The sequence below is a fragment of the Bubalus bubalis genome, chromosome 4 (genome assembly GCF_019923935.1).
Source record: "Bubalus bubalis isolate 160015118507 breed Murrah chromosome 4, NDDB_SH_1, whole genome shotgun sequence".
NCBI lineage: Eukaryota > Metazoa > Chordata > Mammalia > Artiodactyla > Bovidae > Bubalus > Bubalus bubalis.
In genome coordinates this window covers 63,227,435-63,245,472 of record NC_059160.1, presented here as the reverse complement: position 1 = coordinate 63,245,472, position 18,038 = coordinate 63,227,435, and the positions used below count along the sequence as shown (strand labels likewise).

The following is an 18,038-nucleotide window of genomic DNA, read 5'->3' as shown; positions in this document are numbered from 1 at the left end:
TTTTCTCTAGTTGCATCAAGCAGGGGCTACTGTCCAGTTGAGGTGCCAGGCTTCTCCTTGCAGTGGTTTCTCTCGTTGCGAAGCATGGGCTCCAGGGGCACAAGCTTCAGTAGTTCTGGCGTGTGGGCTCAGTGGTTGCAGCCCACAGGCTTTAGAGCGCAGGCTCAGTAGTTGTGGCACATGGGCTTATTTGCTCTAAGGCATGTGGGATCTTCCTGGATCAGGGATCAAACCCGTGTCTCCTGCATAGGCAAGGCAGGTGTATTCTTTACCACTGAGCCACCATGGAAGCCCTATTTTTAGTTTTTTAAGGAGTCTTTATATACTGTTCTCCACAGTGGCTGTACCAATTTACCTTCCCACCAACAGTGTGGGAGGGTTCCCTTCTTTCCATGGATATCCCCGTCTTAGAGGAAGATAGCCAGACCAAGGTAGTTTAGAGTGACAGTTTCAGAGGCATTGTTAGAATGTAGATCCTAGAAGTGGAGGAACAGGAATGCAGAGAAGTGGTGGTGATGGAGGTCAGTGTAATTGTACCAATGTCATGGGGTATCATTGTTCCTATATAAAATGCGTAAAGAAAGCTGAGTGGGTCCAAAGTGAGCCTTGTGATTTATCTCCATTAGCCTAGTATATTAGTTAGGATCTTGTCTGATTAAAGAGACAAAAACCCAGCTCAAACCAGCCTACACATAATAGGGAATTTACTGGCTCATGTAACTTATGTTCAGAAAATGCCTGTGGCTTCAAACATGGCTGAATCTAGGCCCTCAAATGATTTCATCTAAATTTTATTTCTCAGCTCTGCTTTCTTTATAGTGGTGTCATTTTTTTTTTTTTTTTGGCTGAGCTCTGTGGCATGTGGGATTTTAGTTTCGCAACCAGGGATTGAACCTGTGCCCCCTGCAGTGGAAGTGCAGAGCCCTAACCACTGGACCACCAGGGAATTCCCAATTATGGTGTCATTCTATAAGTAGGCTCTCCTCATTAATGGCAGGGCTGGTCACTGACCACTCTTGAGTTGTACATCCTACCAGCTATACAAACTTCTTCAGAGTCCCATGCATTTCTCTTATTGTCCTGGGTTGGGTCATATGTCCATTAGGAACCAGGATATGATTCCTAAAGGAAACCTGTGATGCTGTTTACAGAAAATGGGATGGTAGGTAGGCAGAAATACATGTCCACTATACTCTGTTTGCTGGGAAGCTCCTAGTTAAAGCAACATTAAGTCACACCAATATTTTATGTTTTGTTAAGAACTGTAGCTTGGTATTAAATTGGATATAACTTATGAGTTCCTACTCTCAAGGAATTTTTAATCAAGTAGCAGAAATTAGATGTGTACATAAATAGGGAATTAAACTACCACACAGTTGCATTCATCTCACACGCTAGCAAAGTAATGCTCAAAATTCTCCAAGCCAGTTGTCAACAGTACATGAACCATGAACTTCCAGATGTTCAAGCTGGATTTAGAAAAGGCAGAGGAACCAGAGATCAAATTATCAACATCCGTTGGATCATCGAAAAAGCAAGAGAGTTCCAGAAAAACATCTACTTCTGCTTTCTTGACTATGCCAAAGCCTTTGACTGTGTGGATCACATCACAACAAACTGGAAAATTCTTAAAGAGATGGGAATACCAGACCGCCTGACCTGCCTCCTGAGAAATCTGTATGCAGGTCAGGAAGCAACAGTTAGAACTGGACATGAAACAAAATACTGGTTCCAAATTGGGAAAGGAGTACGTCAAGGCTGTTGTATTGTCACCCTGCTTATTTAGATTATATGCAGAGTACATCATGAGAAATGCTGGACTGGATGAAGCACAAGCTGGAATCAAGATTGTCAGGAGAAGTATCAATAACCTCAGATATGCAGATGACACCACCCTTATGGCAGAAAGTGAAGAAAAACTAAAGAGCCTCCTGATGAAAGTGAAAGAGGAGAGTGAAGAAGTTGGCTTAAAACTCAACATTCAGAAAACTAAGATCATGGCATCTGGTCCCATCACTTCATGGCATCTGGTCCCATCACTTCAAGATGGGGAAACAGTGGAAACAGTGACAGACTTTATCTTTGGGGGCTCCAAAATCACTGCAGATGGTGACTGCAGCCATGAAATTAAAAGATGTTTGCTCCTTGGAAGAAAAATTATGACCAACCTAGACAGCATATTAAAAAGCAGAGACATTACTTTGCCAACAAAGGGCCATCCAGTCAAAGCTATGGTTTTTCCAGTAGTCATGTACGGATGTGAGAGTTGGACTGTGAAGAAAGCTGAGTGCTGAAGAATTGATGCTTTTGAGCTGTGGTGTTGGAGAAGACGCTTGAGAGTCCCTTGGACTACAAGGAGATCTAACCAGTCCATCCTAAAGGAAATCAGTCCTGAATATTCATTGGACGGACTGATGTTAAAGCTGAAACTCCAATACTTTGGCCACCTGATGTGAAGAACTGACTCATTTGAAAAGACCCTAATGCTGGGAAAGATTAAAGGTGGGAGGAGAAGGGGATGACAGGATGAGACGGTTGAATGGCATCACCGACTCAATGGACAAGAGTTTGAGTAAACTCTGGGAGTTGGTGATGGACAGGAAGGCCTGGCATGCTGCAGTCCATGGGGTTGCAAAGAGTCGGACACGACTGAGTGACTGAACTGTACTGAACTCCCTGGCCATCCAGTGGTTAGGGCCCCTGGTGAGGAACTAAGATGCCGCGTGGCACAGTCAAAAAAAAAAAAAGATGTGTACATAAATAATGGTTACTCTTGTGTATTGAGTGCCTAGTATGTGCCAGCAAACACCATGCTAAATGTTTTTCATGCATTGTTTCTTACTTATACCCATTTCATCTATTTAAAAAGCCATTTAGCCTTAGGAAATGTACATGGCCTGCCCAAGGTCACCCAGCTAATGAGTAGTAGAACTAGGGATGTAAATCCAGTCAGTCTTAACTCAATCCAGTGCTGTACTTTAGTTTGTACTTGACCTAGCAAGGTCTCTCTGCATCCATTCCATTCCCCACCCTTTTAATTTCAATTTTTATTTGTTTGTTTATCTTTGAGCCATGCAGCTTCAGGGATCTTGGTTCCCCGACCTGGGATCAAACCTGGGCCACCACAGTGAAAACGCCAAGTCCTACCACTGGATGCCAGGGAAATCCCCCATTCCGCACTCTTATAAATTGAACAGCATAATTCTAAATTTCTGAGAACTTCATGATTGACGTAGTTCATCTTTTTCAGGACATCACAGTTTGATGGGGTCTGTAGATTGTCTGCCCTTATATCAGGTGCCCATCCTTGCTCCAAGTAGCCCACTGGTTGGATGTCCACAGGGGTGTTTCAGTTACTGTTCAGTGACGTCTTATTTGGGGCTTCCCCAGTGGCTCAGTGGTAAAGAATCTGCCTGCAATGCAGGAGACACAGTTTTGATCCCTGGGTCAGGAAGATCCCCTAGGAGAAGGAAATGGCAACCCACTCCAGTATTCTTGCCTGGGAAAAAAAACCCCATGAACAGAGGGGCCTCGTGGGCTACAGTCCATGACCTAGCAACTGAGCATGCACACACAGTCTTATTTAGGTTTGATCTTTAGGAGCCCAAGGAAGGGTGTGGCAGCCTAGCTGCTCTTTGAGTGTTCTCTTTCTTGAACTTCCCTCCCATTACCATCACCTAAATTCAGACTCTCACCGTTTCTCTCCTGCCTAGATGTTCTTCCTGTCTCTAATCTCAGCCCCGTTTACAGAGTGATTCTAAAAGAGAACTTTTATCATTGTTCCTTTTAAAGTCTTTCATTGGTTCCCTGTAGCCTTCAAGGTGAAGTCCCAATTCCTTATGTAAGACTCCCCATGGCCTGGCCCTTGCTTGCCTTTCCAGCCTTGTATTTTGACACTCCCTCTCTTGCACCCTTCAAATCAGCCTTTTTCTGAATCACTTATAGTTCCCTGAACTCATCATATATCTCCTCCTACTTCTGGGCCTTTAAATACACTATCTCATATGCCTAAAACCCTAATGTCCCACCCTGCTCAGGCTCCCCCACTCTCCCCCACCCCCCGCCCCTGCAACCTAGCTAACTACTTGTTTGTCCTGCTAGTGTCCTGGAAAACTTCTCAGCCTCCCTCCTTTCAGCCTGGGTTAGGTATCCAAATTTATTGCCATCATAATGCCCTGTGCTTAACCTGAGAGCATTTATCATTTCATATTTTAAGTGTATGTTTATATAAAATCCTTTGATTCTCCCATTAGAATTAAATTTCTTGAGTCAGCTTCCCCTACTGCCCCACAAATGACTGGCATGTAGTAAGCTCTCAATAAATATTTATTGGACAAATGAATGGGTCTTGGCAGTGAGATAAAGTTGGCAATATCTGTATTCTTCTGACCTGGCCTCTCTTTCCTCTGTTGTTCCTTCCAGGACCTGGGTTTCAGTGATGAGACATGGGGTATGATGTAACCCGTTTCCAGGGGGATGTTGACGAAGACCTTATCTGTCCTATTTGCAGTGGAGTCTTGGAGGAGCCAGTCCAGGTGAGTCGGGTTGACGGCAGGTTTGGTGAGGCAACAGATGGCAGTGGAGCTAATTAGAAAACATTCATAGGAAATGGGGCCAACGGGGAAGTCACTGTTCAGGCTCCCACTCCCCACACTCCTGACACACGCAGACTAGAGGTTTGGGGCACAGGAGCGGTGGTGGTGACACCAGGAATAGGGCCTTCCAGAGTCTGTCTAGAGGCGGACACCGCAGAAGTGAAGCTGGTTCAGATTTTCTTCAGAGGTGAGGTTTTCATGCTGTAAAATGGTCAGCTATTTGTTTCTGTCCTCTTGACAATAGCTTGGTAGCTCCTTTTTCTCTTCAGGGGCTCTAACTAGGTTCCATCTTCCTTTCCATGACTGAACTTCTGGATTCTCCTAGTAAGTTCTCTCTGCCTTTTCATGATGGAGTGTCTCAGGTTATCAGCCTGCTGCTGCTAAGTCGCTTCAGTCATGTCCGACCCTGTGCGACCCCTTAGATGACAGCCCACCAGGCTTCCCCGTCCCTGGGATTCTCCAGGCAAGAACACTGGAGTGGGTTGCCATTTCCTCCTCCAATGCGTGAAAGTGAAAAGTGACAGTGAAGTCATTCAGTTGTGGCCGACTCTTAGCGACCCCATGGACTGCAGCCCACCAGGCTCCTCTGTCCATGGGATTTTCCAGGCAAGAGTACTGGAGTGGGGTGCCATTGCCTTCTCCTATCAGCCTGAGGGCCTGCCTACTGTTTAACAGATAGGAAGTGGGGAGCTGTATGAACTGATCTAGTTTCTTCCTAGGATTTATTGGGGGGAAAAAAGTTTTTAATGCAGCCATGTACTCTGGATTGTGATATGAAAGCTGCCACCTTCACTAGGTCATTTCTTTACCAGCTTTGAGAGACCAAAGATAATTGTGTCTTCCTGGGGCAAGTATGAGGAGAAGCTCATGATTACCAGGCAAGTATAATGAACGAGGTGAATTCTTAACAGTTGTATTCATGGGACATCATTCTGCATGGTCCTTATTGCCTGTACTCTGTAAATACCAATTAATCCTCTGCCGCTCCTCCGGCTAGGTGGAGATAATTCCATGTTCCAAATCCAGACACCAGTCAATGAGGGCTTGCGGCCCTTCCCCCACTCACTGCTTATACAACTCCCTGAGGCTCCCCTTGATTCTTGGAGTTTATTCTTACTCTCCAATTGTCAGCTACCCAAAGGAACACAGATGACTGAACTGAATGAAAATCAGAATGCATTCCAGTGGCAGCAAGCCCTGGCCCTATCCCCTGCCTTTGCGGTGTGCTGCCAGGTGGCGCTAGTGGTAAAGAACCTACCTGCCAGTGCAGGAGACTTAAGAGATGTAAGTTCGATCCCTAGGTCGGGAAGATCCCCTGGAGAGGGAAATGGTAACCCACTCCAGTATTCTTGCCTGGGAAATCCCATGGACACAGAGGAGCCTGGTGGACTACAGTCCATAGGGTTGCAGAGTCAGACATGACTGAAGCGACTTAGCACGCACGCATGCCATTAGAAGCGGATTGGCTGGGTGTGGAGCAGGCTCTCCTGGTGGTGTCAAGAGGTCATGGGGTGTGTCAGTTCCCTCTCCACCCTGGCAGGGCCTTGTCTGTTTTCTGGCACCGTCATTTGAGGTGAGTCACATGTGGAGAAATCAGTGGAAGTTAATGACTATCTGAGACAGAACATCCTCCCCCACCCACTCAGGCTTTACCATCTGAGGAGCAAGCCAGGTTAACAGACCCATTTCCAAGGACAGAAAGCTTCTGCTAGGGCTGCTCATTTCCCTACATCATTTTTTAAAAAGATAATAAATTCATATGGTTTAGAAATCAAAACAGTAGAAAAAGATGTATGGTGAAAAGTCTTAATTTATCTTTGTCCCAGTCCACCTAATCCCCTCATCAATAGCCATTTCTATTAATTTGGTATCCTTCCAGTGTGTATGGGGGCAGATACAAGCAAGTGTGAATGTACACATATATTTGCCTACCTTTGCTTTTGAACTGTGGTGTTGGAGAAGACTCTTAAGAGTCCCTTGGACTGCAAGGAGATCCAACCAGTCCATTCTGAAGGAGATCAGCCCTGGGATTTCTTTGGAAGGAATGATGCTAAAGCTGAAACTCCAGTACTTTGGCCACCTCATGCGAAGAGTTGACTCATTGGAAAAGACTCTGATGCTGGGAGGGATTGGGGGCAGGAGGAGAAGGGGACGACAGAGGATGAGATGGCTGGATGGCATCGCTGACTCGATGGACGTGAGTCTGAGTGAACTCCGGGAGTTGGTGATGGACAGGGAGGCCTGGTGTGCTGCAATTCATGGGTCGCAAAGAGGCAGGCACGACTGAGCGACTGATCTGATCTGATCTTACACAAAGGTAGCACCTTCTGTATGCTTCTGCAGGGGTGGCAGGTTTAGATAGAAAGATCATGAAAGAAGTTCAACTGAGCTGAGATTGGAATGATAAGGGGCCAGCAAAGGGGAGCAGCAAAAGCAAGAGACAGGAATGAGCAGGGTGGGACGAGGAACAGAGAGAAAGCCAGAAGGGCCTGAAGTCAAACCATGCTGGGAGCATGGTGTGAGGAGAGGCACAGGGCCAGATCAAACAGAATTTTTAAGTCCTGGGCAGGACTTTGGATTTATTTTAGGTGTAATGGGAAACCATTGTAAAATTTTAAACAGGTGAAGAATATGATCCAGTTTGCATTTCTAAACGATCACTCCAGGTGCTGAATATAGGCTGGATTATAAAGGGGCAAGGTGGAAGTAGGAAGGCCAGTTAGAAGACATGATAATTCAGATGAGAGGTGATTGCTTGAACTGGATTAGTGGTAGTACAGACAGAGAAAAGTGAACACACTTAGGATTTTTTTTAGAGATAGGGTCTAAGATTGTAAAAAGAATCAAATATTATGTCTTTCAGTGAAAAATAAAAATGTAGTGACAGTTGGATTAATGATATTGATAATGACTTCTTTTCTTATGAAGCCTTTGTATGTTACAATCTGTGAACATTTTGAAGGCAGAAACTTTCTTACCTTTTTTTAACTTAACCACGTAGCAAAATAAAAAGCACTCGGCGTCATTCATCCATTCATCAATATCTAGTAAGTTCCCGCTCTGTCTGTCCCATGTGGAGGCCAGAGAATCCTCTCACTTTGCATTATCAAGGAAGTAGGCTGAAATATGATCTTTATGAAACTGAAGAGAATGTGATTCTACAAAAATCTAGACCTGTTTTGGAGCGTAGGCATTGCTCCTTGGGACTCAGGGCAACACCTCAGGTTGGGCCTCAAACATAAGAACTTGGGGGATCTCCCTGGTGGTCTAGTGGTTAAGGATTTGGCACTTTCACCGTTGTGGCCCAAGTTCAATCCTTTGTTGGGGAACTGAGGTCTCGCAGCCAAAAAAAATGAACTTCTGCCAGTAAGTCTCTGCCCCACTCTCCCCAACGCATCCCTCAGGACCCATATCAGATTCTGTCCTGTCCATAAATACCTGCCCTGATTGACCTAGACTGGAAAGATCTCACCCTCCTCTGGATTTCTTTGGCCAATTATTGTCTATTTGTAATCCAGTTGGCATTTAATAATTGACCACCTTATATCTCTCACTCACTGTCCTGGAATGTTATTTATAGTTCTTATTGTTATATAACTTTTTACTTGTCTCATGTCACAATCCATTTGGAATCTTGAGCACAGGAAACATATCTGAAGCCTTACCCATCATAGATCTCACCGTTGCTGTGACCCCAGGGACCTCTGGCCCTGGAAGCTGTGCAGCGGCTTGATAGGCTTTGCAGAGTTATCGTCCCCAGGCTCTTAGCTCCGACTAATTCTCGTGTCCCTTTTGCCCTGCTTTCGCTTCCAGGCGCCTCACTGTGAGCATGCTTTCTGCAATGCCTGCATCACCCAGTGGTTCTCTCAGCAGCAGACGTGTCCAGTGGACCGGAGCGTTGTGACGGTCGCCCACCTGCGCCCAGTACCTCGGATCATGCGGAACATGCTGTCAAAGCTGCAGATTGCCTGCGACAACGCTGTGTTCGGCTGCAGTGCTATCGTCCGGCTTGACAACCTCATGTCTCACCTCAGTGACTGTGAGCACAACCCCAAACGGCCTGTGACCTGTGAACAGGGCTGCGGGTAAGAGTCCTGCCTTTCTTCTGCCCACAGAGAGGGGCCTTCCCGTTTATACCCGTCTGTGGACCTCCCACTCCCTGCTGAAGAGGTCTCCTGTGTGCATAGGCAAGGAGTGCTGTTGGCCTCCCTGGCTCCCTGCTCTAGGATCTGTTTCGTGCTGCTTTCCGAGCTACGATCTTTGTCCTCTTGCTTTAGTAAGAGAAGGGAGACAGTGATTCAGCAATCTGTGTGATACCACTAAAGACTGATTTACTTTATTCCTCCCTTTTGTCCAGTACTGCTTGTCTTTGTCAGATTCACTGCTCTAATTTCCAGGCCTCTCATGTTACCTCTGGTCCTATTTTGTCTTTCTTTGGGGTGTAAAATATTTGATTAAATCCTGATAGCTGGGGCTTTGAATCTAGGGCTTCCCAGAAGGAATGAGTCCACAGGCAGAATCTGCAGGAGGAACGCAGAGCCACGTGGGAGATAAAACACCGTCTCGGAGAAGGAAAGAGGCCCAGAGGAAGAAGACAGCAAAGGGATATGGTGGGTGGGGGAGCTGGGGAGAAGGAAGTGAAGGCAATAAACAAGAGAATGTTAGAAATGAATGAATGTTAGTAATTTCCGGTAGAAAAAAGCCCTCTCAGCAGATACCTGCCTGTGCCCACTTATCTCATTGAACGCTCCTGTCATGTTCTTTTCCCACCCTGGGTGGCAGCCTGGAGATGCCCAAAGATGAGCTGCCAAACCACAACTGTATTAAGCACCTGCGCTCAGTGGTACAGCAGCAGCAGACACGGATTGCAGAGCTGGAAAAGACCTCAGCTGAACACAAACACCAGCTGGCGGAGCAGGTAGGGCCTGGAGAACACAGAGTGTGTGCCTGTGGGTGACAGGCATGGATGTGAGCAGCGGATCTGTGCCTGTGCTTGTGAGCCTGGTCAGTGGATACTCTGCCTGTGCATAGCAGCAAATCAGACTGGAGCTCGTCTTGTTCCTCATTATCCCATCAGTGGCATTCATTTATTTACCATTTATCAAATGCCTTCCCTTGAAGGCACTTTGCTAAGAACTGAGGGTACAGCTGGGATTGATACCCTCGTATCCCTGTCTTTATGAAGCTTCCAGTCTGGTTGTTCCTCAGACCTCTCGATTTCCTTCATTTTGTCTTTCATCTATTGTCTGTCTTAACCATTATCCCTTGTTCTTCTTCCTTTCAACAGAAGCGAGACATTCAGCTGCTCAAGGCATACATGCGTGCAATTCGCAGTGTCAATCCCAACCTTCAGAACCTGGAAGAGACCATTGAGTACAATGAGATTCTAGAGTGAGTGTCATTCAGGATGTGGAATCACTTGTTCCATGTCCTGGTACTGAGCCCTGAGGAGAGAAGAGCAGGGAAGTGGCAAAGGGGGAGGGTAAGAAGAGGGCTGGGCTGGGGCCACTGCTCCTCAGATGCTGGGATGAAGAACAAGAGGCAGAGGAGAAGGGGATCACCTTCAGCCCCAGTAGAGGGTGGATGGAAGGGAAAGCTTAGCCAAGAGTTAGGTGGGTACCCACATGCACAAAACACTGTGTTAAAACAAAATATTGTCCCTGTCTTTAGGGAGTTTACAATTCAGAGAAGAGAGTGCAAAAATCCAGGAAAGTGATCTAAAATGTGGCAAAAACAAGTAAAGTCTAAGATCCCTTTCAGTTCTGGAGTTCTACATAGTTCATAGACTAAACTGTGAGTCAGTCTATACAGTGCTGCATGGGACACAGAATAGAGGAATAATTGCTTCATTCGGTATTCATTTTTGTTGAATACTTACTACCTCCCAGGCACCATGTGCTAAGTATTGGAATTTTCAGGAGAAATAACAGGAACCCTATACTTGTGGGGTTTAATCTGGTGAGGAACACGTGGTGACACTCAGGTGGGACCACCTAGGGAAAGATCTGGAGTTTCTGAACCAATGATGGAAGGAAAAAAGGAGGAATTGGGTTAGGCTGAGCGCAGAGCAGGCAGTCGTAACTATTAGGAGGAAAGCCAGTGCAGAGAAAGGGGCTGACCTTCACTGACCCCCTCCAACTCCCTCCACACAGGTGGGTGAATTCCCTGCAGCCTGCACGAGTGACCCGCTGGGGCGGCATGATCTCCACCCCTGACGCTGTGCTCCAGGCTGTCATCAAGCGCTCCCTGGTGGAGAGTGGCTGTCCTGCCTCTATTGTCAATGAGCTGATCGAAAACGCCCACGAGCGGAGCTGGCCCCAGGGTCTGGCCACGTTAGAGACAAGACAGATGAACCGGCGTTACTATGAGAACTACGTGGCCAAGCGCATCCCTGGCAAGCAGGCTGTTGTCGTGATGGCCTGTGAGAACCAGCACATGGGTGATGACATGGTGCAGGAGCCTGGGCTCGTCATGATCTTTGCGCATGGCGTGGAAGAGATATAGGAGATCTTGACGGGCTCTCTGGAAGAGATGAAAATCTGAAGATCCTGTTACTCCAGCAGCAGGGCCCCAAGTCCTCCCCACTTTCCTTAATACCGTGGCTCGCCCTGGAGCCACACATGTCCCAGCTGTGCCACCACTGAGGGGGGCCACAGAGCACTCTGCTCAGCCTTTCAGGTGGGAAACCCAGATTCCCTCCTTTTGTCTAATTTTTTCCCCCAAGATGTCTGTAAATTTTCCACCTGATTGGGAAAGTCCCCATCTCTATTTCTGTTTTCCTGCCTAGGGTCCCTGGTTCCAGATATTTTCAGAAAGCACAAAGATACTCATTTTAGATAGAGGATCAGGATGGAGTGAGGAATCGCTAACTGTTCCCCTCCTCCAAAACCTGGGACTCCAGATGAGGCAGGTCTGTTGACTCTGAACAGCATTTAGAGGGCAACTGTGGGGAGCAGACATCCTGAAGAAATGGTAGAGTGGAACAAAAGCCTAGAAATAAATAATGAGGCCAGTAGGCCATCGCTGGTGGCCCTTAAGGGAAGATGACCTCGGTGCCAAGCAATACCCACCAGGCCACTTAAAGGTGTGGGCTCCTGCCGGGCCTGCGGGTGTACAGTTGAGGATGCCGAATATTTTCAGATGAGCTCTCCTTTCCTATACTTCATCACGGCTAGGCAATGACAGGGTTGGGGGTGAGGGGTTAGTCTCCTGGGGTGAATGTGCTCAGCAAGAAGCAGGTTGCTGGCTCCTGCTGCAGTCGGGTGGGTGCTGCCTCTGTGGCACGGGCCATAAGAGCCCCCTAGACCCCTCGCCAGCCCTGTGATTGTAACTAGTTATTTTGGTAACTTTCTTTCACTCTTTCCCTCCCACTTTATTTTTATTTTATTTTTTTTTAAAGAAAGGCCTGATTATGGCTACCCCACTTTTCTAGCCCAGCCACATTGTTGGCAATTTAATTTATTTACCTTTTTTTTTAAGAAAGGAAAAAGAAAAAAAAAATTAACAAAACAGAAAACTTTTCTTTTGCTGTTCCTGTTGTGGGGATTTTTGGATAGGGTGGGACAGGGCTGGGGTCTTTTATATTTTTCCTTTTCAGCACAACCTTTGGCTTTAATATAGGAAGGGCCATGGGAGCCCCTGGCTGAACTGAAGCCTGCCCCAAGCCTCCATAACCCGTCTAGGATGAGGCGCTTCCTCTATTCCAGTGATGGATGTGACCGTCCAGCATCACTGACTGTGCCCTAGAGAACTGTGCTCCCAGCCTCTCCAGGGTCTCATGGTAAAACTCTGGATTTAATTTTGAAGAAATCCTACCCGCCACCAGCCCTACCCTAACACCCAGTTTCCTTGGAGATATATAGCTGGGTTCTAAGCTTCACCAGGCAAGACGGGATGGAAATCCTGTCACTGAGTACAGGCTGTGCTGTCTCACCCATACCCGCCATGGGCTTCAGCTCCATTTCAAGCTGCCCAGGGCATTCCTTCCTCCCTGGGGTGGCCAGCAGAGTAAGAGAAGGGGAGGGGTAGTGGGTGTGATTATCTTAATATGCAGGTGAGAGAGGGGCTAGAGGAAGATGGCCATAGGACAGCTTGGAGTTTTATCCCAGGCCAGCTTGCTGTGGGTCTGGTAGTTGGGTCATGGCTCCACTGGGACTGTGGGGAGGAGAGGGACACAGCTTGAAGGCGGTGAGGAACAGTCATATGTTCCAGCTCCGGGACGTTGTGCTCAGGAATTTGAAAACGCTGCTATACTTAGTCTGGTTACTACATTTCTTCCACTCCCCTCTGCCCCTGCCTGCCTTACCCAGGCCCACACCCTCCTGTCATCACCTTCAGATGGAGCCAGGAAGCTCAGTCAAGGCTTCCCTACCCTTTGCACTAGTGTCTCTGCAGGTCGCTGGTTGTGTTATACATGTGCTGTTTCATGGTATTGACTGCACTAATAATAAATCTTTTACTCAGCTCTCTCAATTCTTAATTCATATCACTCCCCTTCTGGAGGTTCTCCTCTGCTTTGGCCTTTCTCTACCTTAATTCCATGACTTCTTCCTTGCTCTGTAACCAACTCTTGTCTTTGGGCTGACCTCTGTTTTAGGAGGTCTGTGTGGAAGGAGTGTACCCTCCTACGCCCTTCCCTCCTGTCTCCTGTTCTGTAGAGCTGAAGCGCTCTTGCTAGTGATCTGGACTGTGTTATTTTCAGAGTTTCCCTTTGCTCCAAATCCATGTCTTCCCAAGGTGTTCTGGGATTTGGGGACACTTTCTGTAGACGATATGCAAGTACCTTTCCCCTTGTCCCACAAACACCTTTGCTTTGGAATCTGGGATTCCATGGCAGGCAGAGAAACCTCCACCTAACCAAAAAAGTAAACATGAGGAAAGGAACCTGGAACGACTGCGCCTGCTGTGATCATCAAACCCGATAAACCCTTCTGTGGGCGTTTAGTGCCACTTTCCCTATCATGAGAAAAAAAAATCTTTTACCACAGTACTGTATTTTAAATTTGTTGAGCATTTACTGTGCACCTAATGTAAATCTAATAGTACTCGAGACACTTTAGAGGGGCAAAAAAAAGCATAAGAACACTCCTGTGCCCATGGAATCTACTACACTTTCATATACACAAGATCTGATTAGAAGATACTGATAAACACCTCATGGCATAGACCACGAGCAGCAACATACATGCCCTAGTGACAGCAGTAGTGCTTTTTTTAAGTTTCTTTAAAATAATGTTTGGGGAAGGCGATGGCACCCGGAAATTATGTTTAGAACCTGCTGCTCATTCTTTTGAATGTTATGAATGATGCCAAATCTTTTAGGGTAGGCCTGGTTTTTGGAAACAATACTCACTGAATGTCTATTTTGCAAGAACTCAACTAGGGTGGGGCTGGGGCTGGTGGTTCATATAGCAAAATGGCACCTACCTTCACAGAAGTTACTCCCCGATGGAGATAAATGTTCAATCAGTTCAGTTGCTCAGTCATGTCCAACTCTGCAACCCCATGGACTGCAGCATGCCAGGCTTCCCCGTCCATCACCAACTCCTGGAGCTTTTTCAAATTCATGTCCATCGAGTTGGTGGTGCCATCCAACCATCTCATCTTCTGTCGTCCCCTCCTCCTCCTGCCTTCAATCTTTCCCAGCATCAGAGTATATAATAAGACATCATAAATGTGGGAAGTGGATCTTGCCACAAGCAGTATGTGAGCAGAGTGAAGATAAAGCCATGGGTTCCAGGAAAGACTTTTCCGGGAGACATGGTATCTTGTTCTACATCAGAGGTTGGGACGTGGTATATTGTTCTAGATCAGAGGTTGGCAAACTACAACTTGTATCTTGCTGCCTGATTTTGAAAAAAAAAGTTGTATTGCAACACAGCCATGCCCATTTGTGTTTATGTATAGTGTCTCTGGCTGCTTTCAGATTACAGCAGTAGAGTTGCGTACCTGCCATAGAACTATGGCAAAACCTAAAATGTGTGCTACTTTGTCCTTTATAGAAAATGTGCCAACCTATTTTAAGGTCAGGAGAATGGGCAGGGAAGTAAAGAGCGTTGCTTGTTTTAATTTTTTGTTTTTGTTTTTTTTTTTAGTATATGCCTTTGAAAAATCAGAATTTTTCTGCATTGTCAAAATAACAAATGCTTAAAATTAACAATGTATCCTTAATCTAATACAAACTTATATTCACAGTTCCCCAATTGTCCTAGGAAAAATACTTTTAGAGCTGATTACTCTCCAACCTGGATCCAATCCAGGAACCATGTGGTTACACCAGGTTATGTGTTTTAACTCTGTCTTGGATTCCTGAAACAACCTCTTTTTGGTAACATTAATTTGTTGAAGAGAATAGGGTCAGTTGTCCAGAGAGTGGTCTTTTGAATTTGACTCCTTCTTGACAATGTCCTTTAACTTATTCTTCAAACCGCTATTTTTCCTAAACAAGATTAGATCTAGAGTCAGAGAGATTGTTTTCTTTTTTTTTTTTTGTCATGCCATGTGGCTTGTGGGATCTTAGTTCCCCAACCTGAGATTGAACCCAGGCCCTCAGCTGTGAAAGTGTGGAGTCAGAGCCCTACCAGGGAATTCCCTGGAGTCAGAGAGAGGGAAGTTAACCAGTTCTGGGAATAAAAGACATCTCAGGGGAGGTGTTCTTTATGTTGTGTAACATTAGAACATAGGCCCAGTTGTCCCACCATTACCCTGATCTCTTCACTGTACGCTTTCATTATTGAGAGGTTTTTGAAGCTGGCTGGGTGACAAATATGTGCCCTGAGAGAAGGGGCAACTGGCAGTACAGATCTGATTGGTTACTGCTGTACAAGAATAGGACCCAACACTGCTCCTGATTTTTTTCAAAAACTTGTGAAAAAAAAAAAAAAAAAAAAAAAACTTGTGGACATCCTAATGTTTATGCTAAATATCACAACTTTTAAATGTTGGCTCAATTTTTTAAATGTGGGCCAAAAAAAACATGGTTCACCAGAGTTTTCAACCTCTGTTTTAGGCTGAAATAATAGCATGAATAAAAACAATTGGAAGTGAAGGATATGTTGAAGAAGGAGGAATGTGATCTGAAGCATAGAGTTTGTTGAAAGAAGTAATGGAAGACTAAAAATAATTTGGGGCTGATTCCTGGAAAGCTTTGATATGGCAGGGAATTTGGACATTAGTTTTACAGATAAGTTCTTAAGAGACCTGACTTGCAATTCATGGTTCTAGTGATGATAGAAAAACAATGAAAATTGGATGATAACATTAGTAAGCTTTGCACTAATTCACTTGAGAGGATTAGAGCTTGAAATAGACCAGGAAAGAGGACAGAGGAGGGGAGAAAAATCAACAGGTTAACTGACCTTGGTAACGGACTGGATTTACTCAGCCAAAATTTATAGCATAAGTATCAAGTGCTAGACAGGGTTCTGGGCATTTGAGATATACAAATAATTGTATATTCCTTGAAAGGAATTTGAAGCTTGGGTGACATACACTTGAACAAATAATGGGAAATACAGAATAGCATACTGCTAATACGTACATTTAATGCAGTGGGACAACGAGGAGGAAAGGGGTCAACTCCCTACCCTGCCCTGGTGGGATGCAGGAGGGAAGGCTTTCCAGGAATCACTGGAGCTGAGTTCCAAATAGGATCAGATATTGGCAGTGAGGAAAGGGACTAACAGTCAGATTGAGCATGTATTGTGAGTCATGAGCTAAATATTAAGCATCTAGTCATCCCAGCAGTTTTATAAAAAGATTATTATCATCATCACTTTCTATGTGGGGAAACTGAGACAAAGGACAAAGTTCATGTAGCTAATAACCAGAACTGGGGGACTTCCCAGGCAGTCCAGTGGTTAAGAATCAGCCTTCCAATGCAGGGGGCATGGGTTCAACCCCTGGTCAGGGAACTAAGATCCCACATGCTGTGGGCTGTGGCCAAATTTACTTTTTAAAAATCAGAACTAGGATTTGAACCCAGAATTCATTCCAGAGCCTGAGTTGCTAACCAGTGCACATAAAAAGGGGCACTTAACTAAAGGTGAGTCACAGATAAAGACTGAGGTTTCTAGTCTGTGAGTGAGAGGACATGTCATTAACCTGAATAGCGAGGAGAAGATGATGAGCAGGTTTGAAGAATGAAGTAATGAGCTCATTTGGGGAAAAATGGATTGGAAATGCTTCCCCATAGAGGGGGTTGGCTAGAAAATAGAAATGTGGGTCTACAGCTTAAGAGCAAGAAGTTAGGGTTAAAGATGTGGATTTGGGAATTATCAAGAAATTCCAGGAATGATAGCAGCCACTAAAGGAGAGAACAGAAGGCTAAGAATTTGACCTTAGGGAATTCCAGAAGTAATCTGGAACAAAATCTGGAAAATAAGATGCATGATAAAGGTGGCTAATGCTTCAGCTTTTCTTTTTTTTTTTTAAGTAATTTTGAAGTAATCAATCATTTAAATGTGGCCCATAAACTAGCCATGAAGGAGCTCCAGAAATGTTCTGTGCAATGATAGCATTACTGAAATAAGTGTAGGTTGAGATCATTTTGGCTCGGGTCCTCTAATTATTTGCTTTACTGGATAAACTACAGAGATCCAAGCCTTGTAACATCTGGAACAAGTTGACAAATTGGAAGGAGATAAGTTCCTGCATGTTTGATTTCCCCACATTAGCTTTTTAGTCACATAAAAGCAAATTTGATTAAGATCTAAGAATCTGCAGCTTAAAAAAAAATCAGTATAGGGTAGAATTAGCTAGTCATTGGTTTTAAGGTAAGGAGACAGAAGGAACTTCACTAGAGAAAGAAGGAATGAGGCCGTGACTTAGACATCCAACCCATTTAGATTGGGGCTATCTTACTGGAAGGACACAAGGATTAAAAAAATGGGTGGTTTAGGCAGGGCATATTGATAATAGGAGAATGTGTTTGAACAGATGGGGCACTGAAATTCCTAGATGAGATTAATTTGATGAAAGCAGTGTTTCAGAGATTTTTTGTTTGTTTGTTTCAGAGATTTTTAAGTGGTGAAACTGGGGCACCTGGAAGGCCACTGTAACAAAGTGTGAAATAGGTGATATGATGGAGGAAGCAATGATTGATGAATGATGGATATGACAGAAAAGAAAATGTCTGATAGTTCTTAAGGTTGGAAACTAGATAGAATTGAGAGAATAGTATTAGCAAATGAAAAAAGTTGAAAATATGATTCAGGGAAGGAAAAAGTTTTGTGTTTTAGGTGACATTAGGTCAGCTATACAGACATATAGGCAGCTAGAGATATGGGGCTTTCCTGGTGACTCAGCAGTAAAGAATCTGCCTGTCAAGCAAGAGATGCAGGTTCCAACCCCAGAAACCTCAGGTTGGAAAGACCCCTAGAGAAGGAAATGGCAACCCACTCCAGTACTCTTGCCTGGGAAATCCCATGGACAGAGGAGCCTGGC

General features: G+C 45.2%; 1 protein-coding gene and 2 long non-coding RNA genes across 11 annotated transcripts in view; 1 reads left to right on the top strand and 2 right to left on the bottom strand.

Moving 5' to 3' along the window:
* The window catches only part of RNF41 (ring finger protein 41), a 28,319-nt gene extending 15,252 nt beyond the window's left edge, over positions 1-13,067 (top strand). For all 4 annotated transcript variants that reach the window (XM_006075035.4, XM_006075037.4, XM_006075036.4 and 1 more), the window contains 5 exons: positions 4,423-4,535; positions 8,409-8,680; positions 9,378-9,513; positions 9,883-9,986; positions 10,748-13,067. In XM_006075035.4, coding sequence (XP_006075097.1) covers positions 4,446-4,535; positions 8,409-8,680; positions 9,378-9,513; positions 9,883-9,986; positions 10,748-11,099 — 954 coding nt within the window. In that variant the 5' untranslated portion in view covers positions 4,423-4,445 and the 3' untranslated portion in view covers positions 11,100-13,067. The remainder of the gene's footprint in view (positions 1-4,422; positions 4,536-8,408; positions 8,681-9,377; positions 9,514-9,882; positions 9,987-10,747) is intronic.
* Positions 9,654-18,038, bottom strand: part of LOC112584546 — a 13,200-nt gene continuing 4,815 nt past the window's right edge. The window contains exon 2 of the long non-coding RNA XR_006550494.1: positions 9,654-9,951. This is a non-coding gene — a long non-coding RNA (uncharacterized LOC112584546). The remainder of the gene's footprint in view (positions 9,952-18,038) is intronic.
* Positions 11,977-18,038, bottom strand: part of LOC102389307 — a 9,665-nt gene continuing 3,603 nt past the window's right edge. For all 6 annotated transcript variants that reach the window (XR_006550493.2, XR_003108821.3, XR_006550490.2 and 3 more), the window contains one exon: positions 11,977-15,033. This is a non-coding gene — a long non-coding RNA (uncharacterized LOC102389307). The remainder of the gene's footprint in view (positions 15,034-18,038) is intronic.